Source organism: Dryobates pubescens, chromosome 15 (genome assembly GCF_014839835.1).
Source record: "Dryobates pubescens isolate bDryPub1 chromosome 15, bDryPub1.pri, whole genome shotgun sequence".
In the NCBI taxonomy this organism is placed as follows: domain Eukaryota; kingdom Metazoa; phylum Chordata; class Aves; order Piciformes; family Picidae; genus Dryobates; species Dryobates pubescens.
This window is the reverse complement of record NC_071626.1, coordinates 14509817-14537805: the sequence shown is the minus strand read 5'-3', so window position 1 is coordinate 14537805 and position 27989 is coordinate 14509817. Positions and strand designations below refer to the sequence as shown.

General features: G+C 39.2%; 1 protein-coding gene across 1 annotated transcript in view; it reads left to right on the top strand.

Annotated features, from left to right (window-relative positions):
• KDM7A (lysine demethylase 7A) overlaps window positions 1–22489 on the top strand; it is a 54372-nt gene extending 31883 nt beyond the window's left edge. The window contains exons 10-20 of the mRNA XM_054167797.1: window positions 1743–1834; window positions 5973–6062; window positions 7428–7637; window positions 9062–9186; window positions 9732–9889; window positions 13082–13179; window positions 14354–14502; window positions 14649–14857; window positions 18580–18665; window positions 19781–20057; window positions 22232–22489. Of these exons, the coding sequence (XP_054023772.1) occupies window positions 1743–1834; window positions 5973–6062; window positions 7428–7637; window positions 9062–9186; window positions 9732–9889; window positions 13082–13179; window positions 14354–14502; window positions 14649–14857; window positions 18580–18665; window positions 19781–20057; window positions 22232–22326 (1589 nt within the window). The 3' untranslated portion in view covers window positions 22327–22489. The remainder of the gene's footprint in view (window positions 1–1742; window positions 1835–5972; window positions 6063–7427; window positions 7638–9061; window positions 9187–9731; window positions 9890–13081; window positions 13180–14353; window positions 14503–14648; window positions 14858–18579; window positions 18666–19780; window positions 20058–22231) is intronic.
• Window positions 22490–27989: the final 5500 nt, after the last annotated feature.

Below are 27989 nucleotides of genomic sequence, written 5' to 3'. Positions count from 1 at the left end.
GCTCACTACTGGGGCAAGTTCTGCTTAATATCTTTATCAGTGATCTGGACAAGGGAATTGAGTACACACCCTCTGTAAGTTTGAATATGACACTAAATTGGGTGGGAATGTTGATCTGCTTGAGGGTAGGAAGGCTTTGCAAGGGGATCTGGACAGGCTGGATTGATAAGGTAAGTTGTATGAAATTTAACAATGCTGAGGGCCAGTTACTGCACTTGGGTCACAACAACCCTGTGCAACGCTACAAGCATGGAGCAGAGTGGCTGGAAAGTGGCCTGGCAGAAAAAGAACTCAGGGTGCTGGCTGACAGCCAGCTGAACATGAACCAGCAATCTGCTCAGGTGGCCAAGAAGGCAATCAGCATCCTTGCATGTATCAGGAATGGTCTGGCCAGCAGGAGTATGGATGTGATCGTGTCTCTGTGTGTGGCACTGGTGAGGCTGCACCTCAAATCTTGTGTTCAGTTTTGGGCTCCTTACTGCAAGAAGGATATTGAGTTGCCAGAGCATGTCCAGAGAAGGGCAACAAAGCCTGTAAAGGGTCTAGAGGCCGAGTCTTACGTGAAACAGCTGAGGGACCTGGGATTGTTTAGTCTGGAGAAGAGGAGGCTGCGGGGAGACCTTATAGATCTCTACAACTGCTTGAAAGGTAGCTGTAGTGTGGTGGGGGGTCAGTCTCTAGTATCAGGTGATAGGATGAGAGGAGTGGCCTGAAATTGTCCCAGCAGAGGTTTAGATTGGATAGTAAGAAAACTTTCTGTACTGAAAGAGTGATCAGGCATTGGAACAGCCTGCTTAGGGACATGGAGTCAGTATCCCTGCAGATGTTAAAGAAATGTGTGGACATGGCACTTTGGCACACTGTTTAACGACCATGGTGGTGTTAGGTCAATGGCTGGACTTGATCTTAGGGATCTTTGCCAACTAAGAGAGTTCTGTGATTCTATGATAGAGGAGGCTGTTTATGGAGAGTTTGTGTTTTCCCTCTTTAAAATTCTATTTCAAATGTTTAAATTTATTTCTTTTTATTATCCCCCTCCATGAAGGAAAAGAGAAAATTGGAAAGGAATTGCGATCACTTGGGAACACCAGCTTTCTTAAGAGAAACTTCTGTAGCAGGGTGATTTTCATCTCCCCCCCCCCCCCTTTGATTTGGGAGCAAAAATGATGTAAATTGTATGAGGGAGAACTGTAGTAACTGGAAGAGTGACAGAAAATGTTTGGGGCGTGGAAGTGTGCTAATGCAAACCATTTGCTGCACGTATAGGAATAAGCATCGAGTCCAGGCTGGACTTGATGATCTTTGAGGTCTCTTCCAACCTTGGCGATACTGTGATACTGTGAATTCTAATTTAGAGAGAAATCCCATGTCCCTCTGACTAAAATGTTTATGGATGGAAAAAATTATTTCTTTCTCCAAATAGTTTTCTCTCGTTCTGTATTTTAAATCTGTTTTGTTCTAATCAACTTTTGGTCTGTTGTAGGCTGTTCCTAATTCACAGAAGAATAAATTAAAAACAAATTTATGTTTTTTTACATAGAATTGTTAGAACTGGGATGTGTGTTTGGGTTTTTTTGTTACATTATGTGCACAGATACAGGATGTTCTATTTCACTTGCTTGCACAATTTTTCCTTTTTTGTGCTATTGCATAAAGACAACTTTTATTGTCCGAAGGGTAGTTATCATTCTATTGTTTTCCCTGTTTGTGTATTTCTAAATTGGTGTCTGCATCTATTTTAGAACTGAGGGAAGATGGTTTCCAGCCTCCAAGCTATTTAGTGCAAGGAGTGAAGGCTTTACTTGCTGCTTTAAAATTATGGATGAAAAAAGAAGTAAGTATAAATGATTTTGTTTATTTTGGTGAGCTCTGTTTGGTGACATCTATGGAGAGTGTGCTCTGCTGATCTGGGGAGGAATCACCATGGCAATTTTCTGTTCCATTTTGCTAATAAAGTGTTTTTAGGCCTGTTAATAACTTCTTGTATTGTAGTTGATACTAGTAGAATCTTGCCATGCCTCAGGTCAGGATAAGAATGCAGGAGAATAAGCTGATAAGGTAGGGCTGTTTGCTAACAAATCTGTTTATGTAGTTGATTCATCTTGGTGGGGTAGGATGCTCTGATATTGAGCATTTTTCATTAATGTCAATGCTTCAGAGAGGATGTCTTGGATACACCTTTATTGCTGATGAGTTGTTTTAGATTCAGATGAGGATATTAACTTGATTACTGTCCTTGCTGAACATTGGCTGACTTGTAAAATCGTTAATGTGTTTGCTACACTTGCTTTGCTGGTGCTTTGCTCTCCAGGAAAGCTTCTTTGTTTTGGCACAGCACTGAGTCTGGCCTAACTCCATGTGTTTTTTCATGTGCCTGAGCTCATAAGCCCTCTTGGAGCCTATGCTTCTGGGAAGTGCTGTTCACTGACAGGCAGTTTGGTTCTGCCTGAGCTTTTTAATTCTGTTCATTGCTGGCCATACTGACTTGAACTGGCTCTTGGAGATCTGTTTGGTATTTCTGCCCACAAGTTCTCCTTGTTAGAGAACCTAGGCAACAGTGGTGTGTAGAGGTGGCTTGCCCAACACTGGACACTTCTAAGATTCAGCCAGACAGTGTGCTGTGCCATCTTGTCTTGACTGTGCTTTTGCCAAGAAAGCTTGGACCAGGTGATCCTTGAGGTCCCTTCCAAGCTGGTATTGCCTGATTCTGTGAGCAGATATGATACTTGCACAATGTTGCATCCATCACGATGAGATCTGTGGAACTGAACTCCAGGTGCAAATGCACAGGTGGTTACTCAGAGTTGAATCTGCTAAGGTCCCTCCTGTGTAACTTTGCTGATTCCAGGTGAACCTTTGCTGGCTCTCTGTAACACCTCTTTGCCATTCTGGATTAAAGCTAGTTAGTAAGCAGTGTACCAGTATTTATAGTATGTTGTGCCTAAGCTGTTAAAACCATATTTGAATCCAAGCTCTCCATCCGTGGCATGGATAATAAGCATGACAAATAATGAGATGGGGTTAGCTGAGATCAAACATAGCTTGGGTAAATCCTTATTTTAATTTGAAATTGGACTGGAATTTCTATTCTAGATTGTCATAGTATTTGCATCATTTGTGTACCATCCAGGAGCTCACTAAGTGGTTTGCTTAATATTTCATCTAGAATGTGACATGTTTCCTGTGTTTCTGTTGAGAAAAACTTTAATTGCATGTGCTGAATGTGTTATTCATGAGTGAGCATTCCCAAACCACTGGCTGAACAGACGCTTCAGTTGTGAGGAAACTGCATAGCATCAGTGATCTAGACACAATGTTGCCTGCTCTCCATCAGCTATCATGTTTTGTTCTTTGCCTTCATCTTTTCTAGCTACTCTTTCATAAGTAAGCTGATCTTTTCTTTGCAACAGGCCATGTGCATGATAGCATTGTAGATGTATGCAGCTGAAGACAGGAGGAGCTTTGTACAGTGCTGTGTGATCTGCTCATGTTGGGGATTTCAAACAGATCTGAAAAAGAAATGTCAAATTACAACTCCTCAAATGAGGAGCCCACTCATGAAGTTTCACATTTGTATCAAGACGTGTGCACTATCTTAGTGAATTGTTTTAAACTATTTGCTGAAGAATTCCAAACCCTTCTTCAGTGTGGCAGTGATATCTTCATTCCTGCAATATTTAAAAACTGATGAAAGTTACAAGATTCTGGGAGTAAACACTGATTAGCTGCTAAGATTATTTTCATATCTTGATTTGAATTCAGTTTGTGGGTGGCTTTTGTCAGTATATGTATCCTCTAATTACTTTGGTGCAGATCATGCATGTCAGTTGATCTACACAATAATGATGATGATCTATCCAGTTGTCTGAGCTTTTGGATTTTAGCTCTGACTTGCTTATATATCCAAGAGGTCTCAAATTCAGTTTTTCAGATGTTCAATTCATAAACCAGTAAGATTACTTTGGGCAACTGTTCCATGAACGTGTGTGTGTGTTTGTTTTAAAGATTAATAGCTACGGTAAAATAACAAATAAACCACCCCACAACATTTTCTTTGTGTGATAGGATGGATGTGGGGTTTATTTTTATTTTATATAATTTTTTTGGTTGCTTTGTGCATGTTTTGAAGTATTGATATAATTCATTGTGATGGTAGTCTCAATGGGTGGGTCAATTTGCCCACCATGACTCTTTTTTTATCTGTATCTCATCATGTAAGGCAAGTGTCATTTTTTTCCCCCCCCCCCCCCCCGTGTATTTCCAACATCTACAAAACCATTTCTTGAATGAATCATAGCTTTTAGTCACTGTTTTCTTTACCTGCATTTTCTGTCTGACATAATTAGCTCTTTCATTGCTACTGCTCTCCCTAGCACAGGGTAATTCCTCTGTCTCAAAGGCTGCTTTTCTGTTTTCCAAGAAACTGTATGCAGAGACAGCTTAAACCCAAGTTATTTGATAATGATGATGTAGGTATTTGTATTTCCTGCCTGTCCTTTCCTTCTGTCAGACTGTTAGGTTATATAGCCATCTGAATGTATTGAAGTTACTCGGATGGATTTATTTTTTTTTCCTCTAATTTAAAATAATTAATCTGCCACAACTTAATTGAGAAATATATAGAGAGTATAAATAGATACCTTTTATAGTGGCTAAATAGTGAGCTTGCCAGTGGAACTCACTTTGCTCAAAGAGTTACTGTAAATCATTCTGGCAAAATAATGTGCCTCTGCTATAAACTATAATTGCATTAGGAAAGCTTTTTAGACCAGAGGAACTCGGAAGTTGGTGTTTTTGAGGATTGCATCAGTCACTTCCAGTTGAATCCTCCTGGACAGGAAGGCTTTTGGGAGAGTGAAGTCCTTAAGCAGAAAGGACTGAAAAGTCTTAAAATTTGCTGGAAAAATTACAGAGTTTAGTGATAGAGGTGCTTTGTTCCCAAATCCAAATGCGTAGAGGTGATGCTTTCAAAGAATGAACAATAATAAACAACAGCAGCTGAGTTAGTCTTTCCTGTAGAATTAATGGTACTGAAATGAATGTTTATACCCTGGCTGTATATCCATGCTGCTTTTTGGAGAGACTGAGGACAAATGCACATAGTCAAGCTCCTTCTAGCAATAATTTTGCTGCTGAATGTGGGTAGCTGAAAGTGTTTGTGGGCTGTTTTTCCACTGAAATAGTTGATTTGAGGGGTTGCAGAATTCACGTCAGTCATTATGGTCTATGTGTGAGTATTGTTTTGTCTGCTTGATTCTAACTGAAAGTGTTTTGTGGCACATTAAAACTGTACATACAGAATATTTAAACACTTTTCACTACATGTGACTGTAGAGTGTTTGAACTTACTTGGGTAGCTTATATATCTATATGTTGGAAATTTGCCTCTGATACTGATTCAGAGGATTAAAGGGAACAAATCAATTGTGACTTCCAAGTTGTTTTCTTTTGTAGGAAATAGTTGTTGTGAATAATTTTCTCCACCATACAAGATTTTGAATAAACTAAGGAAGTAAAGTAAAAAATTAGATGTGAGGCAGATGACTGAAAAATCTGTGTACTGATTATTATTCTTGATTTGCTCTCTTGATTGAATTTTTACCATAGTGAAATTGTCTTAGTTTTCAGCTGTTCTGAAGGTCATGTCTGAAGTGTGGCGCCACACTAAGCATTCTAAAGGGGAAAAAGAAAGGCTGATTACTGAGGGGACAAACAAAATTAAGTAGTTGTAAGCATGGCTTTGTATTACTCCATCTTTGGGTTCTTAGAGACACTGAGTGATACCTGCTACCTTCTAAACTTGAATTGGAAGCTTCAGTGTGTGTGTGTATCTGTCCTAGTAGTTTGCAGGTATAGAAATTAATATATTCTTTTAATTTACATTTTTCCCTGCAAAGTTGTTTGGCTTGTATTACTTCTTTTATCTGAAAAAAAAAATTAAGTATTTTTTTTCCTTCCCCTTTTGCATACAGCTTGTAACAGAACATGCCTTTGAAATTCCAGACAACATTAGGCCTGGGCATCTCATAAAAGAGCTCTCAAAAGTGATTCGTTCTGTAGAGGTAAGAACAGAGCCAATCCTATGTAAGGCTGCAGGAAAAAAAAATAGAATAGAATAGAAAATAGACTAGACTAGAATAGACCAGGTTGGAAGAGACCTTCAAGATCATCGCGTCCAACCTATCAACCAATCCAACCCACCTAATCAATTAAACCATGGCACCAAGCACCCCATCAAGTCTCCTCCTGAACACCTCCAATGATGGTGACTCCCCCACCTCCTCGGGCAGCCCATTCCAATGGGCAATCACTCTTTCTGTATAGAACTTCTTCCTGACATCCAGCCTAAACCTCCCCTGGTGCAGCCTGAGACTGTGTCCTCTTGTTCTGGTGCTGGCTGCCTGGGAGAAGAGACCAACCTTTGCCTGTCTACAACCCCCCTTCAGGTAGTTGTAGACAGCAATAAGGTCACCCCTGAGTCTCCTCTTCTTCAGGCTAAGCAACCCCAGCTCCCTCAGCCTCTCCTCGTAGGGCTTGTGCTCCAAGCCCCTCCCCAGCCTTGTTTCCCTTCTCTGGACACGTTCCAGCAAGTCAACATCCTTCTTAAACTGAGGGGCCCAGAACTGGACACAGTACTCAATATCTTTGAATCAGGGAATTCCATTGCAGTTATGCTTCTGATTGGCCATATTCACTTTATAATTTATTTAACATTCATTTAATAACAGAAGATCAAGAGGAAAACTGCTGTGAGCTCTCAGCTATGAAATTTTCAGATCAAGAAAATATATAGCAGGGATGTTTTATGTAGTGTTTGTGGTGGTGGTGGTGGTTTTTTTTTTAATATTTGGTGAAATTATTTGTAGGTCAGCATTTCTAAAATATTCTTGCTTAAAATAATTACTATGAATATGTTGTGAAAAAGTTTAATTTGAAGTTCTGTGCATACTCCATTCTCCTACTCTTGTTAATTCTGGTCCAGTTTCCATAATCTCTTTTGTTCTTTCTCTTATGCTTTGTTGCTATTTGTTGTATAGTCATTTCTCTATACTAATGTTTTGCTCCTTTATTCCCTGATGATAACCTTAATTCTCAGTTTGCATGTGTAAAGAATAGGTCTGAGAACTGAAGAGAAATGTTTGGTACAGTACATATTCACCCTATGATGCCTTTGTGAATAAAACCTTATGTTTTGGTGGTAACATTTGGCATTCAGCATTAATGTTATGGAAGGGTATAAAAGCCTCAAATGGGAAAGAGCTACAGTAGAATATGTTCATAAAATTTATAGGAAATATGCAGTACTTCTCTAAAAGGTCTTACAATTTATTTATAATTTATGTTTAATTCAATGAATAAGAAACGGGACTTAAATTTTTGGAGTTATTCCTTTGAGACTGTTCTGAAATACATGTTTTTAATTAAAGGAGGAAAACAGCAAACTGGTTAAAACTCAGGGAATTCTTGGTGTGTGTCCAACTTCACGGTCTTCACATGAAACAACTTCCCCTCACCACTCCAGAAGAAGGGTGAGGAAACTGCGAGACCATGCTACCAAAACTCCTTCTAATCTGGACATCCTGGAACTCCACACGAGGGAGGTACTGAAAAGGCTGGAGATGTCACCATGGGAGGAGGCAAGTATTTAATTATGCATGAGAAAAACAAAACCAGAGTGGATTTCTAATCTCTGTTGGAAGGGAAAAGCCTTTTAACATTTGTAGGACTACAGACTACTACTCTGTCTTGAGACATGGATAGATTTTGATTTGGTTTCTTTGAGTTTTCCTGATAAGAATCTTTCTTCCTTGATAAATTTTTAGGTTCCTTCAACCTTTTCATTCAGAAGGTGTACTGAATCTGCTACCTACTTTAAGTACAGTTTTTGAGTTAGGACTGCCGTAACTACCAAAGTGCTACTTTGAGTCAGTAGTGTGAAGGAAAGGGAGGTTGCAGAGCCTTAATTTGATGAGCCTCTGAGCCAGCCTGCTTCTTTTACTAGTTTTTCATTTAGTTCAGGTACTGCAATTTGATTTAGCCTTGTTTTTTGGTCATGTATGACTGTGCCTCCATACCAGTAAGCCTAATGTTGCCTTTGGTCTCCAGTGTAGTTCTGTAGACTTCATGGTCATGGTACAAAGGTATCACAGACTGAATGAATGAAAGAGACAAATTGGCTTTTTTTCAGGTTTGATGATTTTATTTAAAAAATCATCAACAGACATGGGAAAAGGAGTGAGAGAATGAATGTAGGTAGCTTTATAAAAGGAAATAAGAAGTTTTCTGAAAGTAAGAGATGCTGACCAATTTAGCTGGAGGGACTGTCATAATGGAGGCTTAATGTTTTGGATCTTGTTATTGATCTTCATAAGGGTGAGAGACATTCATTTAGACAAAGCAGCCAAACCCAAGAAGCTGAGCTTCAGAATTTCCTATAAATAATTAACCTTTGCAGTTAACTGCTACACACAAACATTTAATAGTTTTGCTCATTTCATGCAGAAAAATATTGTTAACTCTAAGTATTGACTTGTAAAAACCCAAACCCATTTTGTTTTACATTTTCCTGGTTTGGCACTGAAGTTTTGCTTCAGAATACATGTTGAATGTAAATTGCTTTGAGCTAAGAAACTTCTGCTTATAGTAGCTTAGTTTCCATTATTGATGTCCTATAAATCAGTCTGGGATACTAATTCCAGAGACCAGATACCACATTCAGGAATTGCCTTATCACTTCCAAGCCCAACTTTTGGCTTGCCTATCTGTATTGGTATTTCTGTGTTTTGAAGACAGTGATCAGTCTTCAAAGGAAACATAGAAGGAAGATTGTAGTGAAGCTGTAGTTGTTTCAGAAGCTTCAGGAGAGTATCTATGATTCAATGGAAGAGAAGATGCCGGCTGCCTTTCTTTATATCCAAACATGTTTTTTCTGGGCTTTCTTCAGTTGGTTATCAGGAAGGTAACCATCCTGGTGCTTCATTTATGCTTTTGTGGACTGTAGGAAAAAAAAACCTATTTTATTTTCAGTAAATAATAAGGAGCATTGCTTTTACTTCTTTAGGATATCACAAGCTCAAAACTGAACGGGAGATTTAACAAGCCCTTTCAGCCATCTTCTACAGTACCTGAATGGCGAACAAAAGACAACGATCTTCGTCTTCTGCTCTCAAATGGAAGAATCATTAGGTACAAAGGGTTGGTTGTGGATCACTGGTTTCTAATCATTATGGTCTGGAACATGCTGATAGTTAATACAATTTATTTTCTGTTTGTGGAGCTCCAAGTTCCCTTTTACCAGTAAGATTCATGTTAGAAATATAGAAAGAATGTGTTGTCTCTTGTGTCTGCTGTCCCCTAGTGGAGCCATGGTTATGGAGGGAGGAGGAGGCGGTTCTTTGTGTTCCTTTGTTACAGTGTTTTGTTCAGTTGCACAGTTGGGTTTGTACCAAAGAGAATGTTTCAGAGTAGAAATGGTTGTTTGGTATCCATCTATTAGAGTGATTCTCATTTAAAACATTCTGATGTAAAACTTTGCATCCTTATGGAAATGACAGTTGCACAGAGTGTGAAATGGGAGCACTTAAAATTGGAAATCAAGAGATGAGCAGTAAGTGAAGGCTGCTGTTGTATCTCAAGAGGATGCTGTAAATAATGAAAATCGTTGCTTCATGCTTGTAAGAAATAATGTGGGGTGTTTTTTTTTCTTTTCTTTTTTTCTTCTTGTCATGCAGAGATGACAGACGCCCCTTTACAGATCGAAGTCTTTACACAGCAGATAGTGAAGATGAAGATGACCGGACAAGGTCAAAAAAGATGACTGTTAAGGTTGAAGACCAGCCATCAGGATTTGAAGGAGAAGGGAACGCAGATGCCCAGAAACCACTGAACAGTAAGCTTGTCTCTAAGTCCTATCAATTGAACATTTTGAGGATCTTGAAGAGACTTAACTACAATTGTGAAATCTTACTGGAATTATATCAAAATATTAGAAGTATAAACAGACCAGAAAAATAACATCAGAAGTTACAACAAAACATTTATCAAATTTTATCTGTCCAGTGGAGAAGCTAACAGGGCAAAGTTGAAAGGTAAAACTCAACCTTCTAGTGTTAGTACCATCTTGAATACTATGTACAGCTTTTTTTAGAGTGGAGGTCCAACTGATGTTCCGGATGAGTTATTTTATCTTCTGATCTGTTTGATAATGCACAATTGCTGCTTATTCTTGACAAAATTATACTTCAGTGTGAAAAGTTCCTCACTTCAGTCACTGTAGACTAAAAGATTATAATGTGCAGTGAATTTTAAACCTGTCTTCTTTCACTCTTCTGTTCCATTTGTTGAGTCCATGCTTGATCACACAACTTTTTGTTTTGTTAATGAACAGAGGTTTTTCCATAGGAGTTACCAAACATTATTTAGCATTAATAAAATCTTACATTTCAAACCTATGCAGTAATCTGCAAGGCTGGGAAGGAATTTAGGTTCTGTATACCACTTGAACTTCACTTTCCAATACTTCAGCTCCTAGTGACAGATGTTTTAATCTTGTTTTGGTCTTTCTGCAGCCTCAAGCTTTCCTGCCAAGTGTTCAGCAGTGCTGATCACATTGTGTATTAGTATAGTATTAATGCTGAATGCCTGTTTGTAATATTGCTGTCTGTGTGCAGTTACAGATTGGTGCTTGACATAGCTGTTCAGCTCTCTGTTTAATTATAAATGTCACATCTCTCTTACAGTACAACTTAGAAGAGCTCCAAGGATTTGTATTAGGAAACTGAGGTCAACACTTAAAAGATAACAAGAGTCCTCTAGAGACTTATAGTTAGTTCCCTCCATTTCCTGAGTAAAAATCTGTAATAATGTTGGAGTCCATTGTCAGTCTGGATAAAATATTTAATTGTTTTTGTTAGCAAATCAATTTGTAATCCCTGTTGCCTGTGCTTCCAAATGTCACAAAGGACCACAAGCAAAAATTTGCACAGGAAAGAAGTCCCTTTTGGGTACTCATGGAACCAACAAGGCAAACAGCTTGTTGAGTGAGGGCTTCGGCATGTGTGGTATTTTTCCACTTTTGTAACTAAACTAAGTAAATGAAGTTTTACACTTGTATCAAAGATAAGTCATACAGAGAAATGGTACATTTCCTTCAAAATGCTTACTCTTATTTAGTACAGAATCAATACAGCAGTGTGTAGCTAAATGTAATAAAGATATTCAGAACTAAAAGCAAGTGTTGAAATTGTTCTTCAGAGATTGAGTACTCAGGCTGTCAATAATATTTTTAATTCAATAGTTAGTTGTCAAACTTCCCTGTTACAGATCATATGTAATGGTATTATTTTCTGTATCATGCCTGCTGTTCCTTATCCTAGAATCTTGTTTGCCTTTTCAAAATGAGCCAAAGGCTTGTATTCTCATCAGAAATTCCATGGGTGTTTTTTGAGCTACAGTAATTTAGAATACTCATTTTCTTTTGTTAGATGTTGAGCATTAGTTTGTTTAGCTTAACTTCATATACAGTGTTGTTGGTCATTTATTGTGTTTGGATAGGCCTTACAGTTCTTTCTAATGCTATCTTAAGTTTAATTATTCTTCCCTTGATTTGGGTTCCAGCTGTTAGTTTTATTTACTTTCTGATAACTTGTCTCAATCTTCAGCTTTCTTCTGACTCTAAAAAAAAATTTTCTCTTGAAATATACTTGATGCTTATGTGGGGGCTTCACCAAAATCTACAACAGGAACACACTGTAATCGCAGTGTAAAGAGGGTTATAGGTATCTCTTTTATGCTTGCATAATTAGTGAATTATGAAGAATTGTGTTCTTTTTATTTCATTTCATATAAAGCTGCTGAAAGCAAGCCAACACAGATCAGAAAATAGCTCTGGAATGAAGGCAAGTTAAAACGTTGGCTTACTTTCAGCATAGTTTTATATGAAACTACAGTTCCATATAGTGCTTGAAAAAGTTATGTTGCTTTGTTTATCCACTCCCTTCTTGACATTCATAAATTTTCTGTTATATTTGGCTTTTCTCCAAAATCTTTTGCTAGTTAAACTGCACATTGTAGTCTTTCATAAATTTGTACTTAATCAAGATTTCTGCCAGCAGTCTTGACACAGGTATATGTACAGGCCACTGACCTTGAGTCTTGGATTCCAAACACTTACAGTGCATTTCCTACTCATGCTTGATTGGGATATATGCTGTATTTAAAGAGCACATGCTACTTCATGTTTGAGTTCTTTCATCAATTAAAGTAAACCATGTGGACTAGGTGGTTGATTTGATTGATTGTTGTGTCATATGCCAGTGTGTTTGATGTCTGTTTTGACACAGCGTTCTCTGATTAGTGCTTTATCTTGCTGCTAGCAAAAAGCATGTCTAAGATTGGTGTTTCCTCTTTCTCTTCCTTTTGAGGTGTTGCTGTGATGAAAACCAATGCAAGTATATTCTGTATCATCACAGTAATATTCTAATCTTCTTTAACAGGTCTGCTTTTTAACCCTGATTGACAGCTCTGTAGGAGCACAAAACAGGCAGAATTTCCCAGTAAAAAGTAAAGAAGTAACAAATGTGGTTATTTTGGTTGGTTTTTTTAAGCTTTAAATCACTTAATATCCTCTGACTTCCCTGTTTAGTGTTTCTGTATAACTGCTTTTATTTTAAAACAAGAAAATTCCAGGTTCAGAGAGACTGAGTAAAGATGATATCTAATTAACTTTTTCTCAGAGCCGCTTCTCTGACTTTAGCCTATATACAAAAGCAGAAATTGTCCAGAATCCCACCTGTGCAGTATGTGCTCTATGAGGGTCAAAAATACACGCTCCTGCTGCACTTGATTTCTCTTCCTCTGGCTTCATCCTGTTAGTTGTTTGGGAAAGTATATTTATCAGTGGTGGACAACTCATTAGAGCATTGAACAAACTTGACTTATGAACCAGATTGTGTGGATGTGCTTTTGTTTATGGAATGTTAAAAACTGAATATATGTTTCTTGTTCTTTACTTCCAAAATAATTGTTAACTATTATGTGGTAATAAACATTGCGTCCTATATTTTTATTTTTCTCTCCACAGTGTTCTTTGAAAGTGTGAAATCAGAACTCAGGAATGGATCCTCAGAGTACTCTGATATTTCTGATTCAGAAGAATCTGAGCCTGATTGCACTACACAGGTATAGCTAGAAAAAAGTGCAAAAAACTAATGAAGCAATTAAATATGATTTTGCTTACTCACTACATTGCTCTTCTTAATTTCTAATAGTATGCAATGGAATAGTTTTTGTGCATGTTTACATGTGGGGTTTGTAATGATATATGCAAAATGATTTCAGAAGGTCCTGTAAGTCCTCCTTTATGGTTTTAATTTGCACTGAAGATCGTAACAATACAAGCTAATGACTTTATTACTAGCATTGAGTCATAGTTCTAATTTCATTGCATGTTTGTTTCACTTTACAAGTGACAAAGATTAATAAGCTGCTCTCGTGAATGAAGCTACTGTGTAAGAACTTCCCTTGGTGATATGATGTGCTTCACTCATTCCAGTTATGTCAAGGATAGTGATGTCGGTCTAGAAGGATTATTATTCCTTCGTGTTATTATCTTCCACTTTCAACACTTACTGAATGTCATGTGTATGCCATAGCTTGAAAAAAAATCGTGGTGTTCTCTGTGCTTGTTGGAAATAGATTAGTCTCAATTGCCAAGATGGAACATATGTATTGTAGCCCTGCTTCACATAAAGGCATATTGAGTCACATATGGTTGCTCCACCTTTGAAAAGTTCCTGCCCATACAAGCTGTGCCACTGTAAGAGAGGCAACAGCTTGTTGTGTCTCTTTCTGCTGTGTTCTGGATCTACCTGAGAGCTTCTGTCACTCAGAGAGACGCTGCTTGGTGAAGCGGTCTTTCATAAGCGCAGGAACCAGCAGCAGTTGACTTCAGGCAGGATGTGTCCTTTTATGTAATAGACATCAATTCTGGCTGTTGCTTGGAACTATGCATCCATATGCTTTTCTTCTACTTTGAACATCGAAGAGAAGAATAATTAATGCTCTCTTTAAAAAGAATACAATGATTTGAGCATGGTTTAAGGTGTGTGGCTCTTTCTGTAAGAAAAGGGATTTTGGACATGGTTTCTCTGTTGCTGGGGTGTGTACTCATCTATGTTGCAAAATTTGTATAGTATCTCAGTTGTTATATTCAAATTAACTCCATTCTGAATAGTGTATATATAAAAAAGTTGGACCTGGAAGTGTTAAAATTTTTAACTGGGCATCAGTTAAGGTTGCATATCTGTTTAGGAGGCATGGTGACTGTTCTGCATACTGTCTCCTCTTGTTTCAGCAGAAGGATTCCTCCACAGGGGAGTCAGAAAGCTCAGGTGATGAAGAGAAACAGGAAGTAACATCAAATTTCAAAGAGGAATCTAAGGTCAGGAGAGACCTTTATCAAAATACCCAGAAGCCATCCAGAAATGAAACTCCCAGTAAAAAGTAAGCACTTTGTGGGCATTTGTTTATAGACTGTTAGAACTTTTCACACATATATTTAGTTCTGCTTCATACCAATGTAAAACCCATTCCTTCAGAGAAATTTCAGGTTTTGTTTTGAACTGCTTAATACTCTCTTACTTTTCTAGGGAATGTCCTACCTCGACAAGTACAGAAGAAGAAGCTATTCAGGGCATGCTTTCTATGGCAGGATTGCACTATACTACATGTTTACCAGGTCATACTCAAAGCACAGACTGCACAGATAAAAGAACCTCTCTTCAGGAACACAGAAGCTACCCCAGGAGTCGACACAAAGACAAACAGCCATCTCAGAACCACAAAACAATACAATGTGGTAAGTACCTGAATTAATGGCACTGCTGTGCTCTGCTCTTGGACAAACTGCTCAGAATAAGAAGTCAAAGCCATTCCTGTGGATTTGTAGTCGTGCTTTTAAATAAATTAGCCAGATATTTTAAAAGACCTGTGTTGTTGCTTTGGTGGTGGCTGTTTTTTTGTTAGAGGTGGTGGAGTCACCGTCCCTGGAGGTGTTCAAGAGGAGAATGGACGTGGCATTTGGTGCCATGGTCTAGTCATGAGGTCTGTGGAGACAGGTTGGACTTGATGAGCCTCGAGGTCTCTTCCAACCTTGGTGATACTGTGATACTGTTAAGAAGTAAATGTTACTTCTGAAACCAGGGACAGACTTCTCTTGAGAGGTCATCAGAATATACCTTCTAAATATTGCTATATTTGGCTTTACTCCTGAATTCTGCTATGAATGCAGTACGTTAAAGGAGATTGTAATCTTGAAGAGGAGAACTAAAAGATAATATATTTTTTGGCAGTGGAATCTTTATGTCTGTGGAACACAGACATCTGCTAAATACATTTTGGGAATGACAGCAGAACATTAATACTAATCCCCTCAAAAGAATCAAAATCACTTCTTGGAATGGAGAGAAAGAGTCATTATGTTGTAAAATGTTTTGCTGGAGAAGAAGATTGAAGAAGATTATAGCTTTGCTGTTGTGAAAAAAAAAAAAAATAGACCACCACCACTAAAGAGAGTGCCAATTCAGAGAACTAATAATATGCTGATTTTTGTTTACATGGATATCAGGAAAGCCTAGTGTATTGTCGTGGACTGTGTTCTAGTGATTGAAGCTGTATGTCTTTAAATCCCACCAATCAGATAAACAAACCCAACAAACCCTAACAGCACATCACACAAACAAGTATACTGCCTTTCCATCTTTGTAACTTTATGAAGAATGTAATATAAAGATTTCTAAACTAGTGTGTTTACTCAGGCCAGCAGTTAAGTACCCACACAGCTGCTTATCCTCTCCCTCCACCCTGTGGGATAGGGCAGAGAATAGAAAGAGCAGAAGTATGTCAACTCATGAATCTTCTCAAAGGCAGCTTAGTAATAGCAGAGGGAAAAATACAAGGTGTGCAAAGGCAATCACTCACCATCTTCTGCAAGCAGACCGATGCCCAGCCAGTCTCTGAGCAATGGAAAACTTGGAAGACTGCCTTTCCTCAAGGCCTTTTTCTCTATTCCCAGTTCTTGTTGCCAACCATGATGTTTACATGGTATGGAATATCCCCTTGGCCTATTCAGGTCAGCTGTCCTGGCTATGCCCCCTGCCAATCTCTTGGGTACTCCTAGCATGCTTATTGAAGGGACCAAAGTTGTGAAAGAGGAAGCTGTGATGCTGTGCAAGCATTGTTCAGTAACAGTCGCAACTTTGCTGTGTTATCAGCACTGTTTTAGCCACAAATATAAGATACAGAATCAGAGAATTGTTTTGATTGGAAATGACCTGTAAGTTCATCAAGTCAGGCCACTGACCTAACACCACCATGGCTACTAAACGGTGTCCACACATTTCTTGAACATCTCTAGGGACACCACCTCCGTGGACAAATTACTCGAATGCCTGACTACCCTTGCAGTAAAGATGTTTTTCCTGCTATCCAATCCAGGATCTCCTCTGGGACAATTTGAGGCCATTTCCTCTTGTCCTGTCACTTGATATTAGAGAGGAGAGACTGACCCCCACCTCACTACAACCTACTTTCAGATAGTTGCAGAGAGCAGTGAGGTCTCCCCCCAGTCTCTTCTCCATACTAAACAATCTCACTTCTCTTAGTTGTTCTTCATAAGACTTGTTCTCTAGGCCTTTCACAGGCTTTGTTGCCCTTCTCTGGACATGCTCTGGCAACTCAATGTCCTTCTTGTAGTGAGGAGCTTAAAACTGAACACAGGATTTGAGGTGCAGCCTCACTAGTGCCTTGGGGTCTCTTCCAACCTTAGTTACTGTGATACTGTGAAGTAAAGGGGCGTGATCACTTCCCTACTCCTGCTGGCCTCACTGTTTCTGATGCAGGCCAGAATGTAGTTTGCCTTCTTGGCCACCTGAGCACGTTTGCTGGCTCATATTCAGCTGGCTGGCAGCCAAAAACCACAGATCTCTTTCTGCTGGGCAACTTTCCAGCTACTCTGCCTAAGCCTGTAGCATAGCATGGGGTTGGTGTGACCCAAGTGAGGGCCCAGCACCTGGCTTTGTTAAATCTCATTCAACTGACCTCAGCCCATCCATCCAGTCTGTCCAGATCTCTTTGCAGAGCCCTTCTACCCTCTAGCAGTTCAACACTCCCACCCAATTTAATGTGATCTGCAAACTTACTGAGGGTGCACTCAATATTGTACCTCAGCCTTTTCTTCATTCTTGAACACTATGTTCCCCCCTGAATCCAACAAAGGACAGAGATTCTCCTTAGTCCTCCTTTTGTTGCTATGATATTTGTAGAAGCATTTCCTGTTCTCTTTGACAGCTGAAGCCGAATTATTAATGTTCACTTGGGTTTGGCCCTTCTAATTTTCTCCCTGCATAGTCTCATGACAACACGGTAGTCCTACAGAGTGGCCTGCCCCTTGTTCCGACAACCATAGACTCTGCATTTTTCCTTAAACAGCAACCGAACCTCTCTATTTAGCCAGGCCAGCCTTTTTCCTCTCTGACTCCTATTTCAGCACGTGGGGACAACCTCTTCCTGTGCCTTTAAGAATTCTTTCTTGAATGGTGTCCAGCCTTCCTGGACTCCTTGGACTCTCAGGACTGCTTCCCAAGGGACTCTGTCCACCAGTCCCCGAAACAGGCTAGTCTGATGGTGGAAGTCCCAGGTGGCAGTTCTCCTGATCCTCCTCTACTTCTTTGGCAATGGAGAAGTCCACCGTTTTGTCATCTCTGTGCCCAAGAAAGCTTTCAACAAGTCCTTCTCTGGTCACAAAGAGCAGGTCTGGCAAGGCACCTTCCCTAGCTGGTTTTATCACTAGCTGTGTCAGGAAATTATTCTCTACACATTCTGGGAACCTCTGGGTTCTCTAGGAACTCTATAAACGTCCATATGGATGGTTAGGACAAAATTCCTTTCCATCCAGACCTTGTATGTATGTCATAGAATCAACAAGGTTGGAAAAGACTTCAAAGATCATCAAGTCCAACCTGTCACCCAACACCTCGTGACTACTAGACCATGGCACCGAGTGCCACGTCCAATCCCCTCTTGAACACCTCCAGGGATGGTGACTCCACCACCTCCTTGTCAAACTCTGTGGGTGACAAAGATGAATCTAGCGAGCACGCTTATCCCACAAGGCCTGTCAGCATACATCTTCTGTGTGTTGTATCTGAATAGCACATCAGTGTCTGGGAACAATAGTAACACCTGAAAATTAAATGTCTGTATGAACTCACGATAAAAAGCCATGGTAGAAGACTGTAGTGTAACAAAGGGAGTCTGCCATCTTCAGCATCAGTGCTTTTGAATTTGAGCAATACATTTTGTACATGGATTTTCAGTTAGGTATATTTATTCTTTGAGATTGTTCTACCCACCTAGTGTGTAGAACTAAGCAGCTCTGACAACTTCTAGTTTTTATCTAGGAAACATTTTATATTGTATTTTCCTTTCCTGTTCCAATTTTAGAGTCATTCAAATGTATAATTAACTTACTATTCCTAATGTATTGATTTTAAAATTTAAGCTTGTTTAACTTCTCTGTAGGTAGGTCTGTGAAGGAAGAGGAAGGAGACTTGGGGACTTCAGCTTGCGCTCAACACCTGAATGAAGCTTCAAGGATTATCCCTCTGGTAAAGCAATAACTTCAAACATTTTGGACACCTTTTTGTATAGCAAAAATAGCGATCCTGAAGCTATACAGGCAGCTCGGTGGATGGGCATATCCAATAACAAATACTTCTGGTTCTGGTAGCTGTTGTATTTTTGATAGGCCTTTTTCATTGTTGTTGTTTTGACTTTTAGTTTGTTTATTATTATTTTTTTTTTCCTTTTCCAATCTCTGCTGGCATAGTGGCTACTATTAAGATGCTCAGCACAGTATCTTGAAAAATAAAACACACTTTATGAAATAAGTGTGAATTTATGTTCAGTCTAGCTGGGGAAGGTCTGTATTGCTTATTCCTTGCTACTCCCAATTAGAGCATCGGAACGAGTGGAGCCTGTTGATAGCACTTACAGTAAAGATACTTGCTTAGGAAATGGGTACTGCCAAACTGATAACAGCCTTTTAACAGCTGGCATGTAGGAATATTTTTGCTTTCTGGTGTCCAGATGGAATCCATCAAGGAATATATAAATGAAAGGTCATGTGTCTTACAGTGATCTTTTTTTGAGTGTTTCTAAATTTGTCTAACAAAGTTGCAAAATAACAGTGCTATTTAATAGCTGTATTTTAACTGCATGCTTTGTAGGGTGGGCTTTCTTTTTTGTGTGTAAGGTTATCTTAACTACTAGATGCTTCTTACAGTTTGTAGTTCCCAGTTTAGCATTTGTTCTCCCTTCAGCTGAATGTTGAAAACCAGTTGCCTGTTTAAGTAGTTGTTGGTTATGGTATGGCTTGCTGTAGTGCCCAGTTTAATCAAGAGAATTCTGTTTGTTTTGATGATGGCAAACTAAAACCTAAAAGCAGAGAAATGGAGTATGCCAGTATGTGTAATTAATCGATATCATTGCCTGTAAGTGCCTGTGGAAAAACTTGCCCTGAGATACTGTGTCATATCTTACTTGTTAGGAGGTATCTATGCTCAAAGAAATGATGGGATCATAGAGTGGTCAGACACAAGTGGAAGTGAAACAAAGATATGGCAGTATAATTAGAAAAACTGGAAGTTTTTTCCTAAACTATAACTTGTAGCCAGAAGGTATTAACGTCGACTGTTTTTTCTTCTCTTCATTTCCAAACTAGGATACAAGTAAAACTCAAAAATATATCAAGAAAGAGAGCATATCAGAAGCCAGTCAGAAGGTTCAGGAAAACAGAAGTATAGTCCACAACAACAGCTTGAGTTTCCAGCATGGCAAGTGTACACGAGACTCCAATCTAAGTCAAGGAGAATGTCGGCTGAGTGATGGCAGCCTTAGCCCTGACAGGCCGTACGGTGAAACATCCTTGTCTGTACCACTTCATCCAACAAAGAGGCCAGCATCAAATCCACCCCCCATCAGCAACCAGGCGACTAAAGGTAATGTTTATCCTCTTGCCAAATTGGGGGAAAAGGCCTAGGAATAGGAGCTTGTGAACATGGAAAGAGCTGTTAGACACAGAACCGGACAAAAGTGACAGGCTTAGACCTTGAGGAAAGATACAAAATAGGCATGCTGTGGACACTCAGATTTTGGCACAGAATGTATGGAGATAGAATTAAGAGAGGCCTAACTGGGTGGATGGCCAGAGGAAACTTTCATAGTTACTGTTGCACTTCTGCAAGTGTATTTGTTATGCATTTTGTTACAAGGAACAGAAACATCACTATAGCCTGAATCAGCTTTGTTTATTGTAGCAAAGGTTTAAAAGCTGTGGCACTTCAGAAAACTCTGTGATGATAACATGGTTTATTTTTTAATTTCTAGTTTATTTTCTATCATTTACTCAAAGGAATAATTTACTTGAGCAAAATTCAGTAAGCTCAGTTTAGGTTCTCCCCTACTCCATCCATTGCCCTTCCTTAGACTGCAAACATATGTAAATAATGTAATCACTTTATGCTAATGGCAGCCAGAGTTTAGGGAAAATAATTGCATTAAAAAAAAGAAAAACAACAAACCACCACAAAAAAAAAAAAAACAACCAACCCACAACACAGAAAAAACCACCCACACCAGAATTAACCAGGTTGGAAAAGAGCTTCGAGATAGGTTGGATTCTGTCACCCAACACCATCTAATCAACGAAACCATGGCACACTTCCAGTGATGGTGACTCCACCACCTTCCTGGGCAGTCCATTCCAATGACCAATCACACTTTCTGTGAAGAACCTCTTCATAACATCCAGCCTAAACCTCCCCTGCTGCAGTTTGAGACTGTGTCCTCTTGTTCTGTTGCTGGTTGCCTGGGAGAAGAATCCAACCCCCACCTGGCTACAGCCTCCTTTCAGGTAGTTGTAGACAGCAATAAGGTCTCCTCTGAGCTGTCTCTTGTCCAGGCTACGCAACCCCAGCTCCCTCAGCCTCTCCTCACAGGGCTTGTGCTCCAAACCCCTCCCCAGCTTTGTTGCCCTTCTCTGGACACGTTCCAGCAACTCAATATCTTTCCTAAACTGAGGGGCCCAGAACTGGACACAGTATTCAAGGTGTGGCCTAACTACACTGCTGGGTCATGTTCAGCCTACTGTCAACCGGTACCCCCAGGTCCCTTTCTGCCTGGCTGCTCTCCAGCCACTCTGACCCCAGCCTGTAGCACTGCATGGGGTTGTTGTGGCTAATGTGTAGAACCTGGCACTTAGATGTGTTAAATCTCATGCTGTTGGACTCTGCCCATCTGTCCAGCCTGTCAAGGTCCCTCTGCAGAGCTCTCCTACCCTCTATCAGATCAACACCTGCCCCCAGCTTGGTGTCATCTGCAAATTTACTGATGATGGACTCAATCCCCTCATCCAGATCATCAATAAAGATACTGAACAGCATGGGGCCTAACACTGATCCTTGGGTGACACCACTAGTGACTGGCTGCCAGCTGGATGTGGCACCCACTCCCTGGGCTCAGCCCTCCAGCCAGTTCCTAACCCAGTGCAAAGTGCTGCTGTCCAAGCCGCAGGCTGACAGCTTGGTCAGGGGTTTGCTGGGGGGGATGGTGTCAAAGGCCTTGCTGAGGTCCAGGTAGACCACATCCATAGCCTTCCCCACATCCACCAGGCAGTCACCTGATCATAGGAGATGATCAGGTTGGTGAGGCAGGATCTGCCCTTCCTAAATCCATCCTGGCTGGGCCTGATCCCTTGGCCATCCTGTAAGTGCTGTGTGATTGCACTCAAGATGACCTGTTCCATAATCTTGCCTGGCACTGAGGTCAGGCTGACAGACCTGTAATTCCCTGGTTCCTCCTTCTGGCTCTTCTTGTGGATGGGCATCACATTGGCCAGCTTCCAGTCATCTGGGACCTCTCCAGTGAGGCAGGACTGTTCAAAAATGATGGATTGCTTGGTTGTTTTTTTTTTTACTGTTCTGATTCCCTGTTTGTTTGCTCTCACACAGACAAATGAAGAACGGGATAGTTTTAGTTTTTGTTTTGAAATGCAAACTGATTGGGGTGAAAAATCCTGCCGGCTTCAGCTTGAAAGCTGGGTTTCCTGTCTGTTCTATGATGATAAAATTCTCTGCTGAAAATCCTCAGTGAAGTGCTTGGTTTGATTTTTCAGGCAAACGTCCAAAGAAAGGAATGGCAACTGCTAAACAGCGCCTTGGGAAGATCCTGAAGCTGAACCGGAATGGCCATGCACGCTTCTTTGTTTAATGTAGCTGCTACTTCTACTACTGCTGTCTTTCCTACACAGACCAGTATGGAGGTCAACAGAGCCTGGAGCTGCTGTTATTCCTCTGCTTGAAGCAGACTTGCATGTACCATATAAAACACTGCCTGATGAACAAAAAACCAAGAAAGTTTAAAAAAAGGACAAAAAAAAAAAGACAAAAAAGAGAAAAACAACAAAAAAAGCAAAAACAAACAAAAAAACCAACCCAATGCTGCATTTTCACTGTGCCACACCTGCTCAGCAATAACCATACGGGAACGGGGAAATCTTCAGAGAGACGTGGACTGTGAGATAGAGTCTCTCATCAGGGCTTGAATATCGTTTGTTGCTGGTAGTTTCTGACCTAATTAACGAGGGGAAGATGATGAAGGTGGTTTATCAATAATTTATTTCTGATAGATTTTGACAACTTTTAAATTCCTTTTAAGAACCTATTTATTTGGAAGACTTTTTTTGTGGGGGTTATTAATTTAGATTTAAGAATGTGAAAGTTTTTAATAATGTTTTGATAATGTATGTTTGGTGCAGTGGAGAGCCACATTAACTGTGATTAGTCTGGACTCCTAAATTTGATATTCAGGTTATAGTCTTAAATAGGGATGAGATGCATTATTAATTATTTTTTAAGTTAAGGCATATGGAATCTTGTTACTTTCCTCCTATTTGTAAGCTATTGGCTGGGCTTCTGTTGACTTGCAAGTTGTGTATTCTTTGCCAGCTTGATTATTTTTTGACCTGTCCTCTTTTAATACAGATTTATTTATTTGATGAACTAGAAGAGACTCCTAAAGTCAGAAGAGTCTTATGCTGGTCCAGTAGCTAACTTGTTTTAAATGGCACCCCTTTCCTCCAAATTGGAGTGCATACTTTTCCTCCTGATAATCTGTCTGTGATGACTTTCTTCTGTAAGAAATACTCCCTGAAATTGTATTTGTACAGGTTAATTAAGAGTTGGTACAAAGGAGGGAAATCTAATACAACTGTTTGGACGAATGGGGACATCAGTTAAGAGAAATGTTTCTTCAGAACAATTACTCTGACATAACTCATGAGATTTACATTGCAGTCTCAAAGTTTGGCATATTACTTAATGTAGCATAGAAGATGCATTAAAACACATTTTACTGGAGTCAGGAAGGCAGGAGAATGTGCATTGCTTTCAAAGATGGGCAAGACAGCCAATTAAAAGTCTTAACTGGTGCATATATAAGCATTAAGTAGCTTACTGGTATCAGAATGATCATTTGTGTCAGGCTTCATACAGACCTGATGGCAAATGCTGATTCTGAATTATTGTAAATAATTTTGATTTAAAAGCTGTATTTTTCTGTAATATAAAATTAAATATTTAACTTTTGGGGAATGGGAATGAAGGCAGAAAGGGGGAATACTTTGGCTCGATTCTGGAAAAAGGGCATTTTGCAGGGTCCAGCCCAAATGCAAACATTAATATGCTAGTGACAACCAACAATGTCGGTTGCTTAGGTGTTTTTGTTTGGTTGCGAAGAGGAAAAAAACTCAGGCATAGCTGTCCAAGTCATTGAATTGATTTAACTTTCCATACCAGTTTTTCCTTCCTCCATATTCTATACTGGAATTATTTTCTCTTGTCATTTGAAAACTGATGTAGTTGGACTTTCCAGAACATTTGTGCAAAGTTATTTTTGTTTAGGCTAGATTATGAGTACCTTACCAATTTGTGAAGACTTCTGATCCAAACTATATAGCACTGTGTTACCCTGTTTCTAAATTGAGAAACACCAAAACATAATGCAACTGCAAATAAGCCAGGTAGCTTTCACAGCTGTACTTCCTCTGGAGCTTGAAAATTATAACTTAGAAGTGGTTTTTTGCAGCCCCTCTTTTACATTGTATTGACTTGGCTTTCTAGTTTTATGTGTGTGCATACAGATGCATTTTTTAAGCTTTTTTTGTTTGTGTAAGATGACTTCACAAAAGCATGGTTTCAGTCCTTTTTAAAACAATTTTCTTTTTAATTAATGCAAGAAATTTACCTTGTTTAAACCTTTGGGAATGGAGGTAACAAAGGATCTCTAAAAAGCAGAAGATAAGCTAAGAAGTACTCTACAGGTGCTGATAGTGACTCTTAAGTGCTTGCTGTTCTCAGGTGCTCTGTTTTCCAGATGGGAATAGTTAAAAGAGAATATTTTAACTGTCCTTTAATATGTTCTCACCAAAGTAAGTCAAAGAAATAAACTGTGTTGTCAATATTAGTTAAAATTGTATGCACATATAAATACTCTCTGTGCTTAAGCTTGAGCAAATGGATTAATGCCTACCACGCTTTGGAAACTTTTAGCTTTAGCATATCGAACTGATCTGTTTCCTTTTTGCTGGCTGCACACTTTTTAACAATAGAAAATTCCAATTTAGGGCAGCAATCAAATTCAGAGCAGAATGAAGAATGAGCTCCCTTTCCTTAAAGGCATATATTTAAGAACACTTATCTGAGATGGAAGTATGCCAGAATAGAATCTGGAGTAAGGAATTTTATAGTCTGGAGTATGCTTCCTTGTTCGTGTGACTGGCTTATACAAAGTCTCTTTTCTGACCGTTATTTATCTGTATCTTACTATTGGAACACAGATGTGGCTGGACCCATACATATTATTTTTTCTTGGGTTTATTCTTTCTTTACTTTCTACCTTTTTTTCTCCCAAGTGGCTCTCCACTGTCATGAATTTATATAGTAAGTCTCTTCACGGGCTGTCACCAGCCATAGGTTCATTCCCGTTGTATTCAGATATGTATGCTTCCCAGAGAAGTTAATGTTCCACCATGAAACAAGTTATTTAGAAGAAATAGCCATGATGAGCAGTATTAAAAAAAAAGAAAATAAAGAACCAACCAACCAACAACAACCAAAACAAAAAACAAAAGGGGAAAAAAAAATCTTTTCCTGGTAGCTTATGAAGATGTGGTGACCTCACTTATTTTGTATAATTGTATGTAGGGGTATTTTATCTAGTGTTCTAGATGAAAACACTACTGCACCAATCTTTCTGTAGATGGACTGAACCTTATGTTGTTGTAGTGAAGAGAAAAAGCCCTAGTGTTTTTTCCTTGCTGTTTCACTTGGGGTGTCAGAGGAAGGGAGTAGGGAACACTGACTGGACAACAGAGAGAAATAAGCCTGTTATGGTAACTTGTTTTCAAGGATAATCTTTTTTGGAAAGTCAGAGGACTTGCATTTGGCATAAAACTTAAAACTTTTTTTCATAAACAGAACTATAGGGGTTTTCCCATTCTCTGGGTTTTGACATTTCTGCAATTGGGGGGGGAAAGAAAAGGAAAGAAAAGAAAAATGTGAAAATGGAAAGACCACCTAGAAACTATATCAAAGACTCTTCCAGCAACTTTCCCTTTTCTTCTCCTACTATACTTGCTAATAAACCTTGGCTACAAGGTAGCCTTTTTTGACCTCTGAGGTAGATTACCTATGCAACCTATAATACTCTACATAAATCCATTCTTTAAAATAATTTTGAAAGGGTTAGATGTTGAGAGTTAAAATTATTGCTTTCTGATCACATGGGGAGCTTGGGGGTTTTGTTCTTTCCACGATTGAAGTGCTTGTGTAACCTTCAGCAGAAACACAATAGAGCACAGAGTCATGATCGCATTTTAGATGCCTTGGCTTTCCCTAGGGTTTGCTATATGGCATAAGCTACCTTCATTCACAGTGCCATGAAGATGTAAATTTTGCAGATTTTTGCAGGATGTTGGAGTCAGAGCTGATGTGAATCTTGCCACCCCCTTTTTGATAATTGTGGAGACTAAGCAGAACTGAAGCTAGAACGACCTGGTACTGCAAGCCCATAACTAGCGCCTTATTTAGGCTCCACATGCCCACCAAACCCTTCACACTCCCGCCATGACCCCCAAATCTAGTGTCTTTACAGACTTTCATTCATTAAATACTTCCAGACCATTAAAAGCTGTTTGTAGCTCTGGGGCTGAGGAAGCCCACAGCTACTCTTTTTGCAGGAGAAATAGAAATGGAACCAAGGGCCTTACTATTTGTGGTTGAAGAGGATTAAAAGCTGCCACATCCATTTTTTCAAAACCCCCCATCCTAGTAACCCTCATTGTGGGAGTATATGAGTGCTAAATCATGCAGTGGATGGGAAATGTAAGTAGCACTGTTAAGGAAATGCATGGTCTTCATAGGCTGCATTTTGGTTTGGGAAAAAAACAACAAAAAGACAAAAAAAAAAAAAAGACTTTTTCTACTTTGAATATAAATTAAGCCATAAGAGTTTCATGCTGTGGGAAGGGAACTAAAGGGATCACTTTAAGAGGTTATATTGATATGTATTGTCACTTCTGCTGGGAAATGTCTATTGCTGCCAATGCTTCGGTGAATTCTTTTTTTTCTTTTAAAAACCAACAAAACATTGACTTTAAAAAACAACAACAAACAAACACAAAAAAGGGGCTAGTTCTTGGCTATATTTACTAGTTTTGTAGTAACATTTTGCTGGCCCATTTGTCTTTTCTTCTCCTTTTTCTACTCTGATAGTCTAATTTCTATCTGTCCTTCTAATGTCTCTGAAAATCTTCGCTTGTCTGCTCGGTAGGGGTTGGTGTATGTGTGTCTTCCTTTCTACAGAAACGCACTACTGTGTTAAGTATTTGGCTGGGAAATGGGATGCTGCAGCTTTAAGAGCAATTTTTTTTGTTTTGTTTTCACTTCATAACAGTATTTCCCATCCTCTTTTGCCTGCAGGCAGGGAAAGTGTATGTACAGTATTTATTTTGTTTCAATTTTACTTTGAATTTGTAAGTTTCTATAAGTAGTCCACATTGATTATTCTAGGGAAGGACAAGTGGCTTTGTTTAAATTTGTATTTGATATTCATAGTTTCCAGTTTCTGTACTTTAAAAATGCTGAAATTAAAAAATTGTATTGCTTATGTTTTGATTTTAGCACTCTATAAAGTGTTTAATTTCCTCATGCTTCTGCTCATTTGCTTCAGTGTAAATACAGAAAATTGTACAGAATATTGTGAGAAGAATAATGCTTTTCTAGGTCCGATCTCTGTGCCCTTTACTTGTCACATTTGAAAGGAGAAATTTTATGGAGATATGCAAGATGGAATATTCTCATTATTTTATTTGTTAATTTTCCAAAGTGCAAGTCTCATTTCAATGGAAGTATATTACATGGCCACTAAATGCCTTTTGTGAAGATGTGTATATTCTTTTGGAATTCTGATATAAAAGGGAAGTGGGAGTGTTACTGATCTCTCATATTAGATCTGTAAGAAGGGTGTCAAATGGTATGTTCAGTTCTTGCTACTAAGTGCGTGCAGTTTGTGGAAGAGGAGAGTTCTCTTTCACACTTTTCCATGTACATTGTCATACTTGCTCTTATTGTGGATGACTTCTCTGCTGGTTTCTCCCACCATGTCGTCTGGTCTACAGCTGTCAGTCCTCCCTATTCTGACTCCATATGGCAGTACAGTGTTTGCCTGTGGATGCTCTACTTTGGGGTAATAGAAATATTACTGTGTTGCACTCCAACTTCATGTCGTGCATTTTCTTCTGCAAATAGTACTCCATGCAACTTACCCGCTTCAGTGCTGTGATAAACAGGTTTGGATTCTAGCGGTGGGCATTT